Source organism: Pavona decussata, unplaced genomic scaffold (genome assembly GCF_977016875.1).
Source record: "Pavona decussata unplaced genomic scaffold, jaPavDecu1.1 SCAFFOLD_29, whole genome shotgun sequence".
Lineage (NCBI taxonomy): Eukaryota > Metazoa > Cnidaria > Anthozoa > Scleractinia > Agariciidae > Pavona > Pavona decussata.
Window position 1 is genome coordinate 2,083,677 of NW_028145452.1, and position 23,697 is coordinate 2,107,373.

The window sequence follows — 23,697 nt, forward strand, 5'->3', positions numbered from 1 at the left end:
CTCTTAAGGGAACGGTCGTTATCGTCTCTATCACGAACTTCTCTCTAAAGAAAATCTGAACAATTTTTCACACCAATTTGTTGTAGCTTTCAAGTAAGCCGCTTTAGTAGCGTGTTTACACAGTGCAAAACCGACTAGACTCTAAATCCTTTGCCGATCGCACAGTGCTGGCCCGGCTCCCGTTTTGATGATGTTGACACAGCTTTCGTTTGCATGAACCTAACCTCTACGAGGTTACAATATCACTTGTGGTTTCGTCGCAGGAATCGTGTACCAGCACTATCCAGGAGTAACTAAAAGCGCGCTCTACAACTTGAAGGCACACGCGAGCGGGAAAATATTTGTTCGTTGTATAAATATCGTAGAGCAGCTTCCAGAAGGCTTTCTGTCCTTTGGTAAATTTTGTAGAGCAGGCCGCGATAATTTAAATTCAGACAAAATTCGAGACAGTTATTAGAATTACCATTCCATTTATTGGATGGGATGATTAACATTTCAAGGATAAACTTAAGTCGAAATGATTTTAAAAACAACTGTCGGCGTATCACCTAAGTGACAAATCCGATGCGTAAATCAGAATGAGGGTTGATCAAACTTGACTCGCACGTGAAACGCAACCGTCTGAGATTAAAACAAGATCAAGGTTTTAAGTGTTTAATATTCCGAATCAAACTTTCCTTCCTTCCGTAAGACTCTCACGAGGCCTCACAAAGCATACAAAGCCAACGTCATTGTGAGCATTCTAGGTAACTATAATTAATTGATTGTGAAAGGTATGTAATATATTGTGTTGAAAATGGCTAATTACTTTGCTAGTTTGTTTTACGTTGGCCAAATTCCGCCAACAACAATAAAGCAATACGCATTTCCGATAAATCTGACATGGCGGCTTTTAAAAATCGAAAAAAGAAATAAAATCATTTCCCGGGAAAAATCTCAGAGAAAAACTTGCGATCACGTATGGCGAAACGTTAAGTTAAAGCACCATTTTGGTGATAAATTTCAAAGTTCTCACCTAGATTCCCTAAGGGCTTATTCTAGTTTTAAGGCGTTTCTGATAATGACAATTAAATCGAGATAATTTCACCGGCCGTGTGAATTCTCTTAAAGCGTGATTTTTTAATCAACGCAATCAAGCGATCAGTAATTTGGCAGGCAAAACAAATTCTATTAAACATCGTAATAAAGTCTTATTTAAACGGGACAATGGGCCTTGGCTCATAATGATTTCAGCGCGCACCCAAAGAGCCCCGCTGAATCATTTTTCCGGCAAATTTACCTGTCTTCGTTGCGTCATTTTTAAGTAAGACTAGATTTTGGTGGGTAGGTGGTTTTAATCACTTTTTGAATGCAGGTTTTATTAGCTGGCTTCGATGACGCCCTATAAAACTGTTGACACCTGGTTAATTTTAATTCCAGGCTTTTATTCGGCAGTTAGGAAAAGACACCAACGCTATTGAGATTTACGACAAAAGCGTGCGGTTCTCTGAACTGTAAAGAAAAATCCATTTGGGAGTGATTTACGCTGGCAAGCCCGCGGCGATTCAATCAAGCGATGAACATGAAAATTGTTTGGATCTTTCTTGTTTGTTTATGTTTCTCTAAAGAGAGTGAGTCGGTTTGGTGGTGAGTACAGCGACTTATAACCTACCTTATGGTTGAGTGCCGAGTCATCCCTTGAGTTACAAGCCTTGTTGTAGCTAACGAAACTTCATGAAGCTCTTTGTGTTTTTTACAGGACTTTAGGAACTCATACTGCGCTGTCCCCGGATCCTGCCAAAAAAGCTGCCCTCTTATGCTTCACGACACCACAGCTTAACACAAAACAACGAGACCTTTGCCGCAAACATCCAACTCTGATGGCCAGTGTCGCTAAGGGAGCCAAAGAAGCCGTGGAAGAATGTCAGATACAGTTTGAACGGAGGCGCTGGAATTGTTCATCGGTTCCCGAGTCGGGGACGCTGTTTGACCCGATTCTCAATAGAGGTAAAACGGTTTGTCTACAGTGAGAGAATTAAACCTTGTTTCGAATGATTCTTCCAAGTTGACAAGTTTAAGTTCTGTTTACTTAAAACGATAGCTTTCGTTTTCTTAGTATATAGTTTATTTGTCAGACGAAGAAAGACATTTTGTTCTCAGTCCACGCTGAATCGCCTGTCTAAGTTACATTAACGATCGTTATCAGTCATAAGTGTGTTTTTAGGTCCTTGTATAAAACCATCTAATAGCTTTATTCCTTATTCATGGGCGCTATTCCTGTGATCTTTGGTTGCTTTTGTTGTGTGAAAATCACACATTGCCCAATTTATTGATTGTTTACAGAAGGAAAATTTCTAATATTTTTTAACTATCGTGAGTTGGTGCACGGATCTCCTTTGTAATTCTGTTTTTCACTGACCCACGAAGTCCAAAAGTTAGACGTGTGATTTATTAGCGGAACGCAGTTAACTAGTTATTCGTTTCTTTGGTTTTCCTTACCCCCTTTGAAGTTCTTACAATCAAAAAATAGACTGGAGAGAAAAGAAAACATTTTTTCGGCCTGATGACTCTAATATCACCTATTGATGAAATCGAGAAGCTATTGATTTTGTTAAGAAACGTGGTTTTTCATTTTACTTATTTCGTTCACGTTAAAAGATCTTCATCGGCTCTAACTTTCTTGGTCTGAAAACGTATAATGCCGTTCGCCATCAACCTGTTTCCGAAACCATGGCTAGCCATTATGTCATGTTTGGCTGAAGCTCGTTTTGTGGTTAGATTTTCAACTAGAGAATTGCGGTTTCTCTTTTTCGTCTTCAATTTCCGTAGCGGATAATGTAGTTATAACTGCAACATCAGTAGATTGGTGTCTGAAAGATTTCGAGTCTCGAGAGAGTTAAACAGAAAATTTTCGGCACGAACCGCGCGTTCTTTTTTCTTTCTTTTTTTTTTTTTCCTTCTTTTTTTAGTTTTCTCGAACCACGGGACGCTTTTCGCACGTGTGAGTTCTCCGCTTCTCTCCAACTGCTGAACTTGAGCAACCAACCATGCAGTCCTAATGTTCGCAGACAAAGGAAGTAAACCGGCTGCCCTTGGAGCATTATTTTCAAAGACCCTTATTAAGAAAAATCCTTTTTGTGGGGCTCTTTTCTATTTGCCTATGAGCGAATGAAACTTCGAGAAACTTGAAAATGTTACTTTTAGTTTATAGACATGCAGATAGAAACAAATAGTCTAGATACTGAAAGACAGTTCACTAACTGAAAACCAGACCGGATGAAGTTAATAGTAGCTATACACAGTGTTCATAGCTCTTCATTCACCGCTTAACAAGTACGTTCGGTAGAAAAGCTGTTGTCTGCTAGATCCAGCGTGAAAAATACTATACCACTAGTAAGAAATAACACGTTCTTGTATACCCAAACGTCTGTGTGGTCGGTTGCGGTATCCTTCAGTAAGCATAGCTCGTCCGGCATAGCAATGATGAAGTATTTCTTGTCACTAATCTGTCTACAGGTTTGTGGAGAAACCATCCACCGGGCCAAGAAATAACAGTGTAATTAAACTAACGTCTGCATGTAAAAATCTTGAAATTCACTGAGTAAACTGTCCACATCGATGCAAGATAAATGCTAAAGCTGAGTTGCTATTTGGAATAGTATCGTTGTTTTACTATCTTCTTCAGATTTCAGTCTAAGTCGACTCTGTACCCCGCTTGTACAGAATTCAATTTAGTGTTAAAACCAGTATATTTTATATGTCATTAAACAACACTCTGGACTAATTGCACCCAACATTGCTTTTCATTTTAATTTGCTCATCAGAGACCTACTTCCTTTGTTTATTTACTCCCTTCACAAACTTCTCTATCATCTATAAAGTTCTTGGTACAGTTCAATTTATCTTTGCAGAATGGAATCCTAAACGCGGCATTTCGTATCCCTGAAAAGAGTTTCACTGATTTTTCAAGCTGGGTTGTTGATCAATAGAAGACAATGTATAAGTCTACAGGTTCACACTAAATAGGCCTGAATAAGCGATGAAAAGAAGATTATTTCCGTTGGAAAAAAGCGCTATCGTAATATACTCACGCCTCATTATCCGGATAATTTTTTCCTGCAATTTCAACCATTCGCCTTTCTTTTAATTTTCGATACTTTAGTCGTCCTTCCTGTCAAGGACTTGACTTGTGGAAGACATTCAGTTGTCCTCTATGAGATACAGTTTGTAGTTAGCTAAAAGCTCGCTGTTTGAGGTGAAGCAATGGTTTAGCCTCGGTTGAATTTTGCAGCTAGTGTAAAGCAAGTGTTTTCATTCTACAGAGAGTTCGACACTGCTTGTCTGCACGAGCCAGTTGACATCTCAGTTTTTGTTCCGTAATCGTACCAGAATTGAAATTTAACCTGAAATGTTCGAAAGTTTCCGCTTATAGAAGCTGAAAAAGGAATAGACCCAATGAGTATTGATCAAAAGTACTGTTGTAAAATGGCATTCATTTGAATGTTCACCAGTATTTCGCATCACACTGTCTCTCTTTACGCCTAGCATAATTTAAGCACAAGTAATTCAAGTTACATTACAAGAATTAAAGTTTGACTTTCTTTTCTCTGGGGGAAAAAACACTCGGCACTGTTTCTGAAAGAATACAGAAACTGGATAGTTGAGTGGTAAAGATTCTGTTTATTAACTATGGCCACGAAACTAAATATGTTGCTTGTCTGATCTTTTTTTTCGGTCGAAAAAGTAATAACGCCCCCAGTTTGATGTGGGCGTAACAAATAATTTCTCCCTTTCCAGGGAAATTAAACGCCTGGCAAAGAAGTATTTTTGTCTGTGTTGTTAATTATTTGCGTCTGAGTACCTGAAAGAAATTACTTTGCGGTATTGGCCGTTATTGATGAAATAGACAAAATAATTTTGTTAAGATATTTTTTCAATAGTTTCCTAAGTCCAAACGTTTGCTTTATACATTCTTGAAATACATCTCACTACAACAAGAAATGAATTCATAGCATACCAGAAAGTTCTCGCGATTTTGAGCCAAATTAGTTTCGTAAACAGGGATTATGCATAGGAACAAATCTTTCTTGTGTTTGAAAAGACTTAAAGGCTTAAAGATAGTTTGATTGAAAATTGATTCTTTAGCTGCCAATAAGGGACAGAAATTTATCTGGGTCCCTCAAATGTAACGAAACTTGATTTTTGCCACAATATTTAGCTTCATTTTGTAAATCATGGGATAGAGTTAGAATCAATTTGGATCCCTTAATTGCTGCGGAACTTAATACCTATCATAAAGTTTAGTTTTGTTACGATAACAGGATGGATTTAGTAAAGCTACTAAAGGTTAAGGAATTAAGAAAGTCATTAACTATCAAATTTACTTTGAAAGTTCTGGGCTTGACAGTTCACTCATATCAATTAGTGGTTTTATTTTAAGGCTTTTTTCTTTATGTCAAGGGAAACTCTGAAAATATTATCCTGGTCCCAGATGTTCAAACAACGCATATCTCTATCCAACGGACAGGTCGCTATCCAGCGGATAGAATGTGTTGGTTGGGGTTCATTTTATCCGCTGGATAGCGATTTATCCACTGGATAGAGTTATCCGCTCTTTGAACAACCAGGGCCGGTTGTATGTTTGTCCCATAAACCTAGTTTAATGGCCTTATCTCACACGAGTCTCCTGTAGCTCAGTGGTAGAGCACCTGAACTAGTAATCGGAAGGTCTTAGGTTCGACTCCTGATGGGGACATTGGATTTCCTCTTTCCGAGTTTGCCTCTGTCACTTACTGTATAATACATTATTCTCAACCACCATATTATTTCCTCCGCAGCAAGTCGTGAATCAGCGTATCTGCATGCCATTACAGCAGCCGGAGTAGCTCATGCGGTCACAGCCTCGTGCAGCGCGGGAAATATTGAAAGCTGCGACTGCGATCGCTCCCTCAGCGGTGTTACCCAGAAGGGTTGGACATGGTCTGGCTGCAGTAGTAACATCAAGTTTGGAAGCTGGTTCTCAGAACAGTTTACTGATGCCAGAGCGAGGGGCAATAGTCCACGTGCTGTTATGAACAGACACAACAGCCGAGCGGGAAGAAAGGTACACAAGTGCATCCTATAAAATGTAGTAAACATTTTCTGGTTAATCGTGTTGGATTCTCTCGCACATCTTCCCCTACTATTGCTTGTCAATGTCATTTCTACCTTTTTGCATGATAATAAACTGATTGATTCAGCGCGCGCAAAAGTAAAGTTTAACCGCAACCAACACCAAGCTGGTGTCTTTCTCTCGCTATTTCTGTAGTAAGAAGCAAGTGGAAACAGAACAACTTCCCAACACTCCACCCCTACCACCCCCGCTCCTAACGGGATGGTAACCGATTAAGTGATTTATAGACCTGTATGGACCGACACAGTATGGTGTGAAATGTCGAGTCCACGAACAACAAATTTAGACCGATAGGTGAGAGCGAGACTATGGTGCAAAATGTCTTGTCCAAGAACACAACAAAATTAGACTCCTAGGTGTAGAGTGAGATAGTACGGTGCGATATGCCTTTTCCAAGAGCACAACACAGTTAGACTTCTGGGTGTAGACAGAGACAGTATAGTGCAAAGTGTCTTGACCAAGAACATAACACTAGCTGGAGTGGAGACCTCAGTTTTCAATTCCCCCATCTTAAGTTCAGAGGGCGGGTCGGCGCGCTAAATACTGTTGACCATCGCAGCCTCACAAGAGAGAGAAGTGCCCTAATTTTTGTCTCATTTCAGGCGATATCAAGGTTATTATGGCGCAAATGCAAGTGCCACGGATTATCGGGATCTTGCTCCATGAAAACGTGCTGGATGCAGCAACCACCTTTCCGTCAGGTAGGCGATCATTTGAAAAAGAAGTACGACAGCGCCGCGGAAATGATTATCAAGCTCAACAGAAGAGGAAAAGAACGCCTGAAGCCCAGATACACTTACTTGAAGAGACCGTCAGAATCAGATCTGTTGTATTATCAATCATCACCTAATTATTGTGACCCAGACCCAAGCGAGGGATCCCTCGGGACTTCGGGACGAGAGTGCAATATTTCCTCCTCTGGAATCGACGGCTGCGAGTTGCTATGCTGTGGACGCGGGCATAACATCCAGCAGGCCAAGGTTACAAGGAATTGCAATTGTATTTTCCTTTGGTGTTGTCAGGTGAAATGTCAGAAGTGTAAAGAGATTGTGAACAAGTACACTTGCAAGTGAGCATACATGAAATTTGCAACCAAATACTATGCAAGAACCTGCCACATTGTAGCATGTTTTGTAAGAAAAAGAAAACTTCTTTTGTTTTCCCAGAGAGTCCCATGTGCTCTTATATGACGTTATCTTCGGAGAGGCATAATTCCACCTTGGAATTGTTTTTAATGTCCTTCAATATAAAGGTATGAAAGGGGAACAACCTTCTACAGACAACGGTTCTTGCACTGAGTACAGAAAACAAGGCCTAACAAAGTCGATAGACTGAGTTTCATTTGAATGGCCACACCTTTATGGATTCTATACAGACTCAAACGTAAGAACCACCTTGTACAGCAAAATAACAGAACCGCAGGAAAGTACTGCTCAGTAGCTTTCATTTGAATGCTCACACTTTAGGATTTCATCCACAGACTCAAACGTTAGAACCACTTTGCACAGCATAATAAACAACACCACAGGAAATTAAAGTACTACTCAGTAGCTTTCATTTGAATGGTCACACTTTAGGATTTAACTCACTCTCAAAAGTTAAAAACACGTTGCACAGCATAATAAACGACACCACAGGAAATTACTGCTTAGTAGCTTTCACTCGACCATTAAAGTAAAAAAATTGAACAGTGCGCATGATCTGCCTTGTCCCTGAGGTCCCCTTCCCATTACGCCCCGCGCCCCTGTTTTTCCCCATCGGCGAAATGCAGTGTCACGTGGCCTTCACCCACGGACCACTGGTAAGAATCTGATTACACGCGTCAACGCGTGGCTACAAGAGTTCAAATGTCTCTGTAAAAAGATTAGTGAAATACAGTATGTAGCTGTTGTAGTATTATCGTAGTGATGAAAAGCCTAAAGGCAATTGTTAATTAGTTTTGTTTTTATTCCTCACCCACTTATTCTGTACATACTATAACAAAGTTGGTGCGAGGCTTCATTTTTAGTAATAAAATAAAGTATGATGTAGAATTTTCAACTGCAATTTACGATGTTTCTTAATGACAATGGTAATTTAAACAGTGGATAATTTAGGTTTTCAGGATCGTGGGAAGTGTAGACAAAATTGGAAGATTGTCCTGTATTTCAGAAAAAAAAAAAAAAAAAAATTCGTATACTCGTTACCTGAGCTGGATCTAGCTTTCAATGGAGGCTCTTGCAAGGGAATTTCATTAAAAATTATTAAAAATTGGATCATTGTATAATGCCCGAGAAATAGCGACCGTTAAATTGTCTTCTGGTTGTTCTTGCAAAGTGAAATCAGCAAGATCTAGCAATATTTCTTCATTGTTTTTTTTGTAAAACAATTACTGTATTTCTCTCACGCTTGTTGGATATGAGATGATTACAGCCAACTCAGCGCTATCTATCATCTAGCCTCGTCTGCAAGTTAGCTCCAGTCTAACACGGGCGATACGAAGACGGTCTACTAACCAGTTTAAATATAAAAGACAAGAGGACACACGGTAGGGAAAAATAAGTTTAATTTATTGATTTACAGAATTATTACCTGAAAAAGCGCAAAAGTGACTTAAAACCTCGCATTTTAAGCTTAAGCTGTTTCTGTTATCCCAGGCTAAAAGATACGCAAAGCTGAAAAAGCGCACAAGACTGCAAGCCAAAAAAGAAAACACGCAATAAAAATAAATTGAAAGCCAGCATTATGTGCTAATTAAATAAGAACAAAAAGAGTCGCTAAAAGTTCACAACAATGACGAGAGTATGGAGAACGAAAAGGAAAGTTTGAATTCTCTTTATATTCTCTCATATTCGCATGTGAAACGATTCCTGTGCTCAAGCCTCGTGTGCAGGCTAGTTCCAGTCTTTTTCAGCAGGAGGTAAAGTTCTAAAAGGAAGTCTCGTGACTTTCTTTAACGCTTTTGCTTATAAATTCAATGAGATCTTTTCGCTTGTGTTATTCTGCCTTGCTTTTCTCTTTCTTTGCGTTCTTTTCTTTCTGTTTTTCCTTCTCTTCAGCAGCCTTTTTTAGCTCTCGTAAGTTAAAATCTCGCTCGATGTTGATCTGTTAAAAAGACAAGAATGGTAATGATCAATTCAGTAAAAGAACAAAACAAGTACCAACTTCGTTGTAAACATATTAGGTTTGTCTTCTTACCGTTTTCCGCCTGACTGGACTCCCACGAAAACGGACTTTAAGAAAGCCCAGCTCAACCCAACAAACTAACAAAACAACAGGAGTGAGGAGGAGCGAGGGAGTTTTTAGCTAAAAATGTGAGGTTTTTCTTTTTGTTTAATTGAAAATTTATTCACTGTTTTTTTTTATTGGCACATATCTCCATATGCATTTTTACATTTTTAATTGTTTGTCTTATATAATCTTAGTTTTTATGATATTAATGTTTTTTAGTAGGTGGTCTGTCTTGTATGGGGTCTTTGACTCTTTTACAGACCGTCCTTATGGCAATACCTTTCTTTTTATCCCTCACCTTTAATTCTTTGCCATTAAATTGTAATAATATTTATGACAAACGGAACATGACATACTACAGCGGAAAGAAATGCGGCGAGGGACCGGTAAGTCTATAATGTTTTATTAAAAACTGAATCATTGTATAATGCAATTCGAGGGATTTGATTGGCTAAGCGGTCATGGTATATGAGCCATTATACCATGGCCGAGAAATGGCGACCATTAAATTGTCTTCTGGTTGTCCCGGCACAGCGAGATTAGCAAGATCTAGCAATACTTCTTGATTTTTTTAATAAAACAATTATTCCACTTGCGCTTGTTGGATATGAGATGATAGATAGCCAACTCGGCGCTACGCGCCTCGTTGGCTATCTATCATCTCATATCCAACGCGCGCTCGTGGAATAATTGTTAAATGTTCGATGTTAATCATAAATGCCTGTCTTAGCTTTCTTGTTTCGCGTTGGCCGAGCTTTACGAATGGAAATATTTACTTATCTAGAGACTTGCATAACCTTTGACCAGTCCTCGTTGTTGTACATGTATAATTAGCAATTTTTGAGTGGTCACGTGAGTAGTATCGAAAGGGATCGAAACAGCCGATATTTCTTGCAAGTATCGATATTCTTCGGTGGTATCGAGTATTTGGTATCAGTAGTCGCCGGCCCACCCTTAGTATAACGTAATAAACTTTTCAAACGCCGAAAATAGGGATACGCAGTCCGCGCCAAGCGCGGGAAAAAATGCACATTAGCCAATCACGGTTTGGCTTGATTTTTGTTGTGATTTGTTTTTTAAACTTATTGGACAATATTTTCTTCAATTCTAAGGTTTGGGAACCACACACCCTGAGCTGAAGATATGACCTTCGTGTACTCAGTCAAAAACCACTCTAAAATGTCCATGCAAGGAACATTCGTTCTCGCGAAAAAAAAGCTACTTTTCATAGTTTATTTTTTTTTTCAGTCAGTGAGTCGGAAAAAGGACATCCGAGTTCTTCCACGAGGAGTTGAACAGAACCCATGAGCTTCCGATGCTCTACCACTTAGCTTCAGGACACTCGTGGGAGCAAGGCCATTTTCTTTTTCCGAGTATGCCTGTACCACTGACAGCAAAAATACCTCTAACATTTATTCACCAGGCCCTGGTTGTTAAAAGAGCAGATGACTCTATCCAGCGGATAAAATGAACTCCAACCAAAACTTTTAATCCGCTGGGTACCTAGCGACTTACGTGCTGGATAAAGTTACCTGGGGACAACTGGGGACAGGGTTAAAACATAACATCACATTTCTTTCACAAGCTATTTTTGTTACAACTGTTTCGTCGTTTTGTTACTTTCCAAGACATACCTCGGTAAATGTGTATGGCGTGATAACACCTCTTTTATCCACTAGTGGTCTCCGCTTGGTTTCCCTTCCTCCTTCATAAAGAATTAAACTGGGAAGCTGTTTAGAAATTGCAGACCCATCAATCTTGTGTCTAAAGAAAAGCAACAAAAGATAAAAAGATACGGCAAAGACGTCTGTGACTAATCCAACAGACTATCAGAGGTCCCTGTTATGTGCCAATCACTTCAAAACCCCACCCCACCCCACCCAAAACGGAACCCTCCTCCCCCCTGCAAAATCGAACTTTTAAAAATTGGTTTGTTCAAATTACCATCCCACAGGACCTAAAAGCTGTTCAAATGCCTTATACCTGCTACCCTAGCAATCAGCGATTAACTCTGCATCATCAGAGCATCTCCATCACATCTTACAGTGTCCAAGTTTACTTAATATCAACTTGGCTGACACGAAAACAAAGCTAAAGACTGAGGATTCTTGGCTATTATTCTTGTCCTGCACTTTGACTTTTGCTGCTTCAAACTGTAACTGGAAGGAAATGCTTTTCATTGAAAAAAACTGAGACTTTTCCAGTTAACTTTTCTCAATCCCAGGTTAGCAGTGCCGCTTCTGAACCGAACTGGCCCTGAGTGGAGCATAGTGTCTTGTCTAAGGCAAAAAAATGCAAATATTAACAAATGCCACCTTTTTCATCTGGAGGTTGAAAGTTCTCTTACTTTTCTGCAATGATGGGATACTTTCCAACATCAAGCTTTCCAAATCTAAGATGACTGTGGTTGTATCTGTAGAAGTATTATAGTTAAGATTGAAGCAAAATTGACAGAAGCATGGTTGAAACTTTGTTTTGGTCAGAAGCAAAAATATTTTTATTAGCAGATCAAAACATAGAAAATAACTGACTTTACTAATTAAGTCCTGGAAAGATTGAAGAAAAAAATTAATAAATAAATGCTCTACATGCTTCTTGACAACATTTTCAGGAGTTATTAGAAGTGTTTCTGCAAAAATTACTTTCTATCATAAGTGACAACCTAAAATGGTGGAAGATATGGTCACTTAGAGGATGCAGTTGAATTTTCAAACATTGTATTGTATGATTTAAAGATTAGTTATCTGTGTACTTACCTTAGAGACAACTCTGCAAATGTGGGAGCGAATCTAACACAAGGAGGGCACCAAGGAGCATAGAATTCCACCAACCATGTGACGGAAGGATCATCATGCAGGGCATCCTTCAAACAAAGATCATAGCATCTTATAAGTGTCTCTTTTCTCTTTTGGCTCCAAGACGCCCATTTCGCGTTTTTGGAAGGAAAACACACCTTTTCGAAACGGTAAATCGAAAGAGGAACTTCTAAGGAATACTCAACAGTTTTAACAGCGGAAATCCAAGTATTAACGGCGAAGAAATTATGCTTCGAGAAAAATTTGTGGTTTTACCGAGGCGACGAGCTGGCGGACATCTCAAATCATTGTTTTCGCCATGGACTTTCTTGGTTATGTTCGAGTGTTTGTCGTGATACAACTCACAAAGAATTACAGGTTTGATTGTGAATTTTTACTGAAATACTATAATTCTAATTGATCGATTCTTCGTATTCTGAACAGTTTTTGGAAAATTTTTGAAAAACGTGCTCCGCACAGGTCGATAAATTCGCTTCAAAATTGACTCGCAATTCCTTCAAATTGCTTGCAAGTTGGTCGCCTCGCGGCTAAAATTATTCGCGTTCCCTTCTTAGACTTCTAAGACTTGTACAAAGACTTATTTGAATAAATTTTTCCTTCAGGAAAGCTTCAGTGCCTGTTTTTCTTTCCGTTTTCATTGATGAAACGTGACGACTGCCTAATCTTGCGTAAAACACGTCTTCTCGAGAGCGGATCAAATTACTGCCATGTGATGCGAGGATCAAATTTCATCGAAATTTTCACCTTCAGGTTTGTTTTTTGGGTAATCTTTAATTCGCAGCTACAGTAGGGTATTTCATTCGACAATTAGAAATTCTAGCTTTTCTAGACCAAAGGAGTGCTGTTTCTTTGACCAGGAAGTTGTCTATTTTTACAGCACATCAGGTCCCAGTTGTTCAAAGAGAGGATAACTTTATCCAGCGGACAAATCGCTATCCAGCGGATAAGATTTATTGGTTGCAGTACATTATTTCCGCTGGATAGCGACTTATCCACTGGATAACATTATCCGCTCTTTGAACAACCGGGGCCAGGTTAATTTGTGAAATTGCTGGAAAACACGCGGACTGCAATGGGTTAATATGTACCCGAAATCCCCCTCCTCCCCCCACCCCTCCCCCACACACCGACCTGAATGACACTTTTCCAATGGCAATTTAAGTTTCCATAATAGCAATTTCCAACGCACTTCATTAATCCCTGATTACTCCTAGTTATATAGGTGCTGTTTGACACAATTGGTGGAAAAAAACATGCAAACACATGATACCTGACAGCTATGCAAAATGCAAACCTAGCATTTTGTAATTGAAGGGCTTAGCTAGTGTGTAACTGGCCGGCCTATGTTGCATTTCAGATATTTTTTTTTGCATGTGGCCTTGAGTTCCTTCAGGAAATTTGTTCTGTCTTTGATTGTAATAACTGTAATAATATTAATTTTATCCTTAAACAGTTGTAAGTCTGGCCTGCCGAGATTAGCTCTCGCTACCTGCAGGCCAGTCTCTCTTTTTTTGCTAAATTTTTCGAAGTTTTGAATAACTTTGAAACTTGAAACGTTGCTCCAATGTTTCATCCACTGCTTTGTGCTTCATTTTGTGACAAAAATAGAAATCTTGCCCATAATCACAGGTTTTTATTTCAAATGAAGCACAAAGCAGTGGATAAAACACTGGTCAGGAGCAATGTTTCCTGAAAGAATTCAAGGCCACAAGCAAAAACTCTGGTGAATCTGAGCTGAAACAAGAAAAAAAAAATCTAAAATGCAACATAGGTGATGGCTATACACTAAGCCCTTCAATTTAAGCTATGAACATATAAAGCAGTGATGCTTACATCAAGCGCTGGCCCTCTGAAGAACTGAATCTCATCTGGGCCACTGTAAGATGGTTCAGGAAACAACAAAAATAGAACTGAAAAATAAAAATACAAACTAAGTTGATTGATAAGAGAGAAAATTTATCTATATAATCAAGTGATAAACTAATTACAGCAATTTTAGTGGCATTTACTTTCCAATCAACTTATCAATGGGGTAGGTACAGCAAAACTCAAACTTTTTTTTATATACTTAAAAGTAGCTTTTATTAAAAATTTGACAAAGGTAATATTAAAGTTGGTAAACATTCTGTGTGGTAATGCATACCATTATGTGATCAGTAAAGGATTTTGTTTATTAAGTGAGTAATAAACATGTTTACGAAGATTAAATACAGATGATGGAAGTGATAGCATAGCCTTATGTATATAACCACACACTAAGCCATACACTAAGTTAACTATTTTGCAATTGTACAGCAAGCAAGCACATTGCTACCCAACCCACCCTTTAGGTTCCCTGGCTGACATCGCTGTGGTCTAGGCAATATTAACCACCCACAGAACCCCAAGAAACTCGCTGTCTATTTAAGGACAGTGCCTACTTTAGTTACTGTGTATATATTCTGCCCATCTCAAGATACTCAGGTTTCCTATGGGTGCTGCCTACTAATACAGACTGACATATTTTGTGCAGTTTAAAACTGTACAGAGAAAGCAGGACTTAGCAAGTGCTCTTTGTATTTAAAAAAGAAAATTGGGGGTAACCATGTATTTTACAGAGGATAAGAAAGCTACAATTTGGATAAAAATGTCATACATTTCTTTGTATTTTTAATTACTGCTTTTTAGAATAATAATAATAATAATAATAATAATAATAATAATAATAATAATAATAATAATAATTGTTGTTATTGTTATTGCTGCTTATTTTAATTATCTCTTAAACAGTGATTTACAAACATCTCTTACTCTTAAAATTCCCTCAGTTGATGGAATACACATTATTTTAATAATGAATGAAAGAAATGAGCAGCATTGTCATATTAACTCACCTAAGCAAAGAATTAGGTAAATGAGACCAAGTCTAAGGTCTGATCTTGCAAAAAGAACAAAATTTGCAATTTTACTGAACAGAAATATCATAGAGGCCACCTCCTGCCATGAAGCTGAAACAGAAAGAGAGAAGAGTGGGAAAGATGAGGATGTTTTGTGAGAGTTTGTAGCCTGTGTAGCTGGGTTTTGCTGGGGTTTGGTAACCTGTGGCCGAGTCACAAAAACAAGAGGCAAAGGTGTGAGAGAGAAGAATGGGGACGATTCTTCTTGCAGCTTCTCTGTTTGTTTTTGCGGCTCTGCCCCGAGCCACCAAACCCAACAGAACCGCCGCCACGCAAGCAACAGAGGTTGGGGATAAGTTAGTCTCAAGAGTTCCAGATTCCTCTTCAATTCTGTTCTTGTCTGCAAGCATAGAGTCATACCCGTTTCTAACAGGACTGCCTTTCTCCAACCCCACTCATGCTTGTGTGTACAGCCCTCATGCATGGATTTTCATGTGTAATAAAAGCTGTTATGAGGTTGTACAGGTCTTAGCATGATAATTAAAACCCTCTAGAGAATCAATAGTTTCATTATTGGAGTTGCGCAGAAGCTGGGCTGGGCTGGGCTACTTTGAGTCCTATTGTAAGCTTTTAATTCCAGGTCAAAAATGTCATTGATCTTTGTATAAGTATTAATCACTCTAAAATGGCTTAATGACCATTTTGAAAGACAAAATACTGAAAATATCTAGGTAAACCCCTCTCATTGAAGTGCTTTATTTTTAATCGAACCTCCCACCCCTGCACCCCTCTGATAATTCTAAATAAGCTTCATACTTTCCTGAGAAAACTTTAGAATTTCCCTTGGGTTTCCCAGGGACCTTCTTTGGGGTTGGGGGAGGGGGGGGGGGTATTGACATTTTCTGGAACCATACAATACATAATACCTGATTTCATCTGTCTTTCACATTCATGCGTGGGCTGGTGAGATCAAAATATGGACTGATAGCAGCGGCCAGTGGTGCCTTTACATGCCGATGTCCGATCTCGCTCCACAGAAGAATTGTAAATTGCAATGAGACTATGTGATATGTATAGTATATAAACACGTTAACATTACCTGGCTTCCACTTTCTGTTTTTGATAGCCAGAACAATCACAAGGAATGATAAAAGTTCAAAGTCTCTCTGTAGAGATAAAGATTCCACCACAATATATCATTCTCATTAATGCCCTTCAAAAGTAATGACTCTTTTCAAAAAGGTTATTAATAAAAAGATGTGTACTGATCAAGAGGATAAGCAGAAGTATAGAAATATGAGAGATAAAGATTCCACCACAATATATCATTATCATTAATGCTATTCAAAAGTAATGACTCTTTTCAAAAAGGTTATTAATAAAAAGATGTGTACTGATCAAGACGATAAGCAGAAGTATAAAGATGCAGTCAGGCCTGAATGTGTCATTTTCACGTACCGATTAATTAGGTTGATAAATGTAAATATATGAAACATATATGTTTCATATATTTACATTTATTTATTAATTCCTTTGTGGGTACAGTATATTAAGAACTCGCAATATGACCAGCTCCCAGTTGGCTTGATAGCTCAGTTGGTAGAGCACTGCACCGGCATAGCAGAGGTCATGGGTTCGAATCCCGTTCAAGCTTGAATTTCTTTCAGGCTTTCTTTTCGCAACTGATTAAGTTGCGTACTAACTGCGAGGATCTTACTTCTATTTAATAATCAGGTTGATTTGGCACAATTTGACAAAAAAAATGAGTGGGTGGACAAAATTATCTTGTTCAGTCTACAAAAATCTGGCAGTGCTTCAGAGGTTTTTTATCAAGTTGATTTTCACTCTGTGCTACACCAACAGAAAAAGAAATAAGCCGACAAATTGTAATGGGACAATTAATCAGTATGTGTAAGTTAGCCTTAAGTTAACCCACAAAGCCAGCACTTATCTCTTAGGTATCATGTAATTTTTTGCAAATCTGTATTTGTGATAACCTATATTATTGCAGGTGTATATTTTGCCACTTTGTCTGGCCGAGCCGGCCTGAGCGGAGCTATGTCTATATATTTTGTTGAAAGGTGTCCGCACTGTTGCCTAGCAACAGTCCGCACTGTTGCCTAGCAACAGTGAAAAACAAAGTATGAATGACGTCAGACTGTCTGGCATCGTCTGGAGCAAAATTTGCATACATCGGGAAAGTTTGCGTGCCCCATCAAATTTCAACTGCAATGTTCATCAATATTCACTGGATGCAGAACTATCTCTCGAGAATCTTTTCCCTTTCTTCCAGAAATATTTTTCTGGGAAAGATTGCATTGAAGAAATAACATGTTTTGTCGCCGCGGTAAAATAATTTTCCGTGGGAAATAAATTCATCGAACACGACAGCGCTTCACGCACGTTGTTCATTTCGTCGCGTCAGAAATAGATTTTCAACCGCAAACTAGCCTGTGGAAACTCGAAAAGACCATGCTCATCAAAATAGTTGCTATGTTCAGAAACCTTTTAATCTCCTCATTTGATGCTACAATACGAGTAAAGAGGGCTTTCCACCCAGCCCCAGCTTCGCGAGGTTTTGCGAGTCACGTATTTCTAGTATAATATACATTCAGATTTTTATGAAATCCTTGAGCTGATGATGGATACGCTGTATCCAAAACATGTTTTTCAAAACTCAAACTCATGGTTTTTCTTAAAAGTTTGTTAATTATGCTGTACGAGGTGGTTCTACTGTGAAATCCAAAAGTGTGACCATTCAAATGAAAGCTACTGAGCAGTACTTTCCTGTGGTGCTGTTTGTTATGCCGTACAAGGTGTTCTAAATTTTGAGTCTATGGATGAAATCCTGAAGTGTTACTGTTCCTGTTTTATGTCACTCCTTTCTTTTTAAGCAAAGGTAATATAAGTTGTTGTTGTTGTTGTTCCTGCATGTTCCAGTTGAGAGACAGAGGAAAAAACATTTACCCCCTTTAAAGTGCTACTACGATCAAATTTTCGAATACCTTTTATTTGCAGTTGATTGGTAGTTTATGTCCTAAAGTACATGATCTCCAAGTTATATCCTCATAAGATGAAGGAAAGTGCGATTTTTTTGCGCTCAAACTCCACGAATTTTCATCCGCCATTGAACCGCCATGTTCCTGCGGCCTGGTTACCAAAGGCAGATGGTGTCCAATGACAACAGAGGCCGGGTCACCCGGGAAAAACAAGTGACGTCAGACTCTCAACTCGAAGCCCAGGCGAGCCCTACGAGGCTAACTTCTCATACGGTTTCGAACACGTTTTCGAAAAATGTTTCGTTCTTTCAATGGTGGGAAGTCGCTGTGTTGTTCAGTGGTATAACAACTGCTCTAATCGAGCGGCAGGAATTGCGCTGCATGCGAGTCCGGCCGACAGAACGAGAGATGTGTGGGTCCAGTTTGTTGTCTTGCACGTTTTGCTATTTTCTCAGTTTAGTTCGAGGGACACTTGGGCATTCCACCCAAGTCAGTGAACACAAATTAAACCTGATCTTTTGAAAAGGGTAAGCGATCAGGAGATCGTGAACCTGAAAAAAATCTCCGAAGGGGAAGGAGCGGCAAAAGGTAAGCTTATGTAAAGTGGGTGAAATGTGTGAATATTGTTTTTTATCTTTGGTGATTCCTCGATACCTTGTTCAGCACCCATACAAATAGCAGTCACAAATTTTTATACACATTTTATATTGCGTTTCTAAAGTACTAAACTTTGATTGAACGAGTAAATAATGTTAGTGCAACTAGCTCCCGGAACTAGCTTTTCCCTCCGAAGCATTTCCAAAACATCTCAGTGCGATAAGAGTAAGCTTGTGTTTACTTTGCTTGTGCAAAAGCTTGTGGCAAAAACTGTGCAAACAAACGCGAAGAAAACCACTTTAATTATCCATTTTCACTCAGCTTTCGATAAGGTGGTCTTTGGCGTTTACAAAAGGGTTCCTTCTTTCTTTTAAGTGGTTTTCTTGAAGAAATAGTTTGAATTTTTGGTTTAAGAAAGGTTTTAAGAAAACCTCACATTAAGTTGTTTCTTATCAGTTAGATTCAATTGGTAATGTATTTTAAATTTTGATTTATTTTTCAGACACTGAGTTGCAACAACGTCAAAACCCAGCTCTTACTATTAAATACAGGCCAAAACAAGCCTTGCAGAGCACAACATGTGAAAAATGTGGACAGCCAAGAAAAGGCCAGTGCTCCTCCTTAAACTAGCAGTTGAAGAGCACTGACCTTTCCCAAGGGCTTTTCTTGATCTTTTGTCATCAACCACCAGTTGACAAATAGAATCAATAAAAGAACTGTTTTCTTTTCATTCATCATGCCTCCTCATTGTAACTCTTTCCATTACATAGGTTTCAGTTTTAGGAAATGGTCAGAAATTAGTGGGGAGGGGGGGGGGGGAGTGAGGTGGAGATTTTAAATTGAGCAATGAAAACGATGTGACCCTCCATAGCGATGCAAATGAAATTTCATGACCCTCCCCCTGAACAGGTAATACAATGTAGCTCAAATACCAGAAAAAGAAAACAAGAATGGAGGCAAACTGTAAGTTACTTACTGGAACCATTTTGCCCCAACATAATTCAAATCATCTATAGAGCCCATTGGCATCATATAACTCCATTATGCTACACATTTCCTTTACATTAATATTTTAATACTTAATACTTGTCTTTCTTTTGTTAAATAATGACTTAAATTAACAAATTTTATTTTGTCTTTTGTATATAACTCGCTCTCCCGGTCATGATTGCAAGAGCATAAATTTATGTGACCCTCTGTTTTCACTGCTTATTCTTTCATGACACTCCACCTCCCCCCCTCCCCACCCCCTGCTCCCTGCTAATAGGGAGCTGAAGCACAGACATTCCTGAGCCATGTATAGCAACCAGAACTCAAATGTTTTCTCTTTTGGTGTGGTTTTAAATAAATACTAATTTGAATATAAACAATATTAATATGAAAGAAATGTGATGGTATATTTCCAGCCTGGTGAATGAATGAGAATGATGATTATTCAAGAAAGTGACGCAGGCATACTCCGAAAAAAGAAATCCGAGCACTCGGATTTCTTTTTTCGGAGTATGCCTGCGTCACTTTCTTGAATAATCATCATTCTCAATATTAATATGGTAGCCATTTTGGAATGAGGTTTATGGTTCATTGTCTGCAGTACATTAATAATTTTATTTTTATGTTCATTTGAAAAAGAGTGCCAGAATCTTGTTTCACCAATAAATTTGTTGTTGTACAAATGAAATTGAATCTACATTTTCTAAGAATAAACACTGATCAAGAAGAACAACCTTGAGAAAAAAATCAAAGGTGGCTCACAACAGTCTCAACTTTGCTTCATTTTGGTAGCATGCATTTGCCCATCTCTCACCGCACCAAAAGTGAAAGTAACGAGAACTGTTACCACAGCAACAGTGTATCAGACTCATCAACACTTGCTTGGGGGTTTGCCCTTAGACATGTAGGACAAAGGATGTTTGTTGTGAGGTTGGTTTGACCCTTCATTAGAATAAGCAAAAAAATTTCAATTAATACCTGAATCACAAACTTTAACTCCCAAGAATATTGTTTTCAATGTATATTTGCAAAATTCCTACTTTTCCTCTCCTCATTTGCCTAGGTGGATGCTTGTTACCAGAAAGCATGCCTTAATAAATTTTCATTTACAAACCTAGTCATTTCTTCAGTGCATTAAAGCATCCAGTGCAGTGGTGTTTAACCTGATGTGAGCCACCTTAAAACAAATATATGAACACAGAGAAGACTGTTAATACTATTACATTGTTCATGATGGTGCAAGGGAAGAAAACAAATCATTGCAAATTGTTGTTGCCTTGCAAATTTATTTGTTTATTGATTACTGTACTTATTCAAATCTGGATACAACGATGTCCATGCAGCACCAGCACTCTCCAGGCTTGGTAAGTCGCTCAAGGGAGCAATTTGAACATTTGCACCTGAGAAAATATTGAACCAAGAGGAAACTTAGCATCAATTACAAGGGAACGATCAGCTTAAATTCAAGCCATTGTTCAGAGCTTTTCACTACAATATATATTCTTTTACCATGGTAAAAAAGTGCAAAAACAGTAAGCTTACTCGGAACCGAAACTTAACTGTGCACTCTAATTTAACACCAAGGCAAACTTTCGAAAGCAAAGCTAAAAACCTAAACTTGACTTCGATTTCAATTCAACTGAGTCTCCGGTAGCCTCCCTCCGGGGAATGAACTGGCTAGTAGTCAAGAGGAATTGTTGAGGATTCTCAGGCACTACACTTTTAAAGCTTGCCTGTTTTGTTAATACAGCAAATAACACATCTAAATATCAATCTCTATCTCTAATATCTTACCCGAGAGATGAACGACTCAGCGAAGTCTGCTCTTCCTTCTCTTGTAGCAAAAGCGCTAGCTGCTGAACTTATTCGGCTGCCTCTTCTTCAGACGGAACTAGCTCTACAGAGTCAGGACTTCTTAATTTCCTTTGCCTATATCATGCGAAGACGATCCAGGAGAGCTTTCTGTGGTCAAAACAGCTCTGAAATTCGTCGCCAGAAGGAGGACTACAGTACTCGCTCGATCAGCGAGTTGAGAGTATTACGTCACGACAAAAACACAATAGGTTTGAATAAAAATACCGCAACTCCAATCACTTTCATACCGCGGGCTCACTGGAACATAAATTCATAATGGCGGACTCGAAAACACCAGTTTTCAAGGCTCAATATTTTCAATTTACGGGGCCCAAACTTCATTTCAGTGACCAAGACAAGTACAGCCACATCGGATAAGCTGTAAAGAACGTATTTTTGTTTCATACGTGACATGAAGTTTTGATCGTAGTAGCACTTTAAGTCCCAAAATACTCTCAGTGCTTGCTAAGGATTAAACAATGAATTGCTATTGTGTGGAGTTATACTATACCTTAACAACCACTGGAAAGAGATTCACAAAAGAATCATTTACCGATTACGTTGAGCATTTGTCTTCAAAAAGTCTGAATGAAGCAAATGAATAATGAACGACTTAATTAAATTCTGTGAGGTATAGACCTTTAATTAACTGGGAAAACTGCACACCGAACGAATGAACGCTTATCCTGTCTAAAACAAAGAAGAATTATACATTGAAATGTTTTAAATCCTTTAGTGTAAATATTAACTTTTTCAATAAGTTAATTACTATATATATTGACTTACGTACTCATAATGTAAGACAGATAGCAAAAACCTAGAAAGAAGGTCCTTTATTATAAAGATTATTGAAATTCATTGACACTAATTCTTGCCGTCATAGATCGAACTAAACGTTAACATAAGTCGTGCATTGGAGATAGATTTCAACTTTTTGGACACTGGATGAAAATCCTACTGATTGTAGTGCGAAAACCTACGTACACTTAAAAGAGCTCTCAGTATAGTACACCGCCACGTAAAGTTGTTCATTGCCTTTTTAACGTTTTCGCAGATTTGCACAGGTTTATTCATTAGCGAAAAGGGTTAAGCTCTATCTTTCGACTTGAATGAACTTCTTGGAGAAATATTAAACACTCACTAAGCTTACTCACCCACGCAATTTGGCATTCTTCATCGGGGAAAAGCCATTCGCAAAATGGATGAACACTCTTCAAAAATACGTACAATAAACATGCCACCGGGTTGAGAATGTAGTGGCCACTGAGTAATGGCTTTAACTTATCCAATTTCATCTTTTGTGACCAGGATTTGCTTTTTACTGTAGGTGTTGTCTGCTCACAATGTTGGAATATTTAGTTCAATCACCACGAGCTAGTGTGAATATTGGTGTCACTTTCCAAAATTACCGCTGAACTATGTTGCGTGACAATTCCAGTGAGTAACTCAGTATTGCGCGACAACTTCTTTCCCAGGTCCCCACAGGCAGAGGGGATTCAGAATACAGTCCGGCTATTTACCTAAAAGAAATTTTTTTTCAAATTACATTTTCATTCATTGTCATTGTTCTCCCACTGTATTCACTTGTTTGAGCAGAATTTTAGTACTCTTTTCTTGTGTTATTTAGGTCATCAACAAGTTGGCAAATTCATCATTTTCAAAATATTTCTACACAAACATCAACTTTACAATGTAACATAGTATTTACATTTCTATACGTGGTGTTACTGAAAAAGTTGGAATAGAAAAATCTAGGAAATTAGTTTTGATAAAAAGAAAAGTTGCAAAAATAAAAAGAAAATCATTAATCCGCTGGTCACGACCGTTACCATGGCACCAACTTCAGGCTCAATTACTTTCGTGATCAGCTGAACGAACAGCTGATGTCATGCCCGGGTGATACGTACGCGATGTACGCGTGTAAACAAAGCGAGAAAGCGAAAGTGTGTAGTTTTGTACAACGCGTTTCTTTGTGAAAACTACAACGAACTTGATCGATCTTTTCTTCATTAAGCACACAGTGAACGAAAACTAGTCAGTTAAATTCTCCTTGGACCTGAAACTGCTTTGTGGGTACAACTTGTAACATTCGCTGCGACACTGTTACGTCGGCAAAGATGTCAGGCAACCTGGACTCCCTTCCGCCCGAAATCACACTGGAAATACTGTCCTTTTTAGACACGAAAAGCCTTTGTCAAGCTTCT

General features: G+C 38.6%; 2 protein-coding genes across 3 annotated transcripts; one reads left to right on the plus strand and one right to left on the minus strand.

The window, feature by feature from the left end:
- The first annotated feature begins 1,233 nt into the window (after positions 1 to 1,233).
- On the plus strand, positions 1,234 to 7,664 carry LOC146484907 (protein Wnt-3a-like). Of its 2 annotated transcripts, none has more exons than XM_085104190.1 (5): positions 1,234 to 1,319; positions 1,420 to 1,626; positions 1,739 to 1,986; positions 5,817 to 6,082; positions 6,754 to 7,664. In XM_085104190.1, the coding sequence occupies exons 2-5, from the start codon at positions 1,556 to 1,558 to the stop codon at positions 7,222 to 7,224; spliced, it is 1,056 nt and encodes a 351-aa protein (XP_084960316.1). In that variant the 5' UTR covers positions 1,234 to 1,319; positions 1,420 to 1,555; the 3' UTR covers positions 7,225 to 7,664. The 2 variants fall into 2 exon arrangements, with proteins under 2 accessions (XP_084960316.1, XP_084960315.1); XM_085104189.1 differs by having other exon boundaries at positions 1,260 to 1,323.
- A 1,010-nt stretch (positions 7,665 to 8,674) lies between these two features.
- LOC146484908 (thioredoxin-related transmembrane protein 2-A-like) lies at positions 8,675 to 23,245 on the minus strand. Its single transcript, XM_085104384.1, has 8 exons — positions 22,648 to 23,245; positions 16,153 to 16,219; positions 15,051 to 15,164; positions 14,011 to 14,087; positions 12,118 to 12,224; positions 11,709 to 11,774; positions 10,996 to 11,125; positions 8,675 to 9,235 (listed from the first exon to the last, which is right to left on the minus strand). Exons 1-8 carry the CDS (start codon positions 22,786 to 22,788, stop codon positions 9,128 to 9,130), a joined length of 810 nt encoding a protein of 269 aa, XP_084960510.1. The 5' UTR covers positions 22,789 to 23,245; the 3' UTR covers positions 8,675 to 9,127.
- Between the last annotated feature and the right edge of the window lie 452 nt (positions 23,246 to 23,697).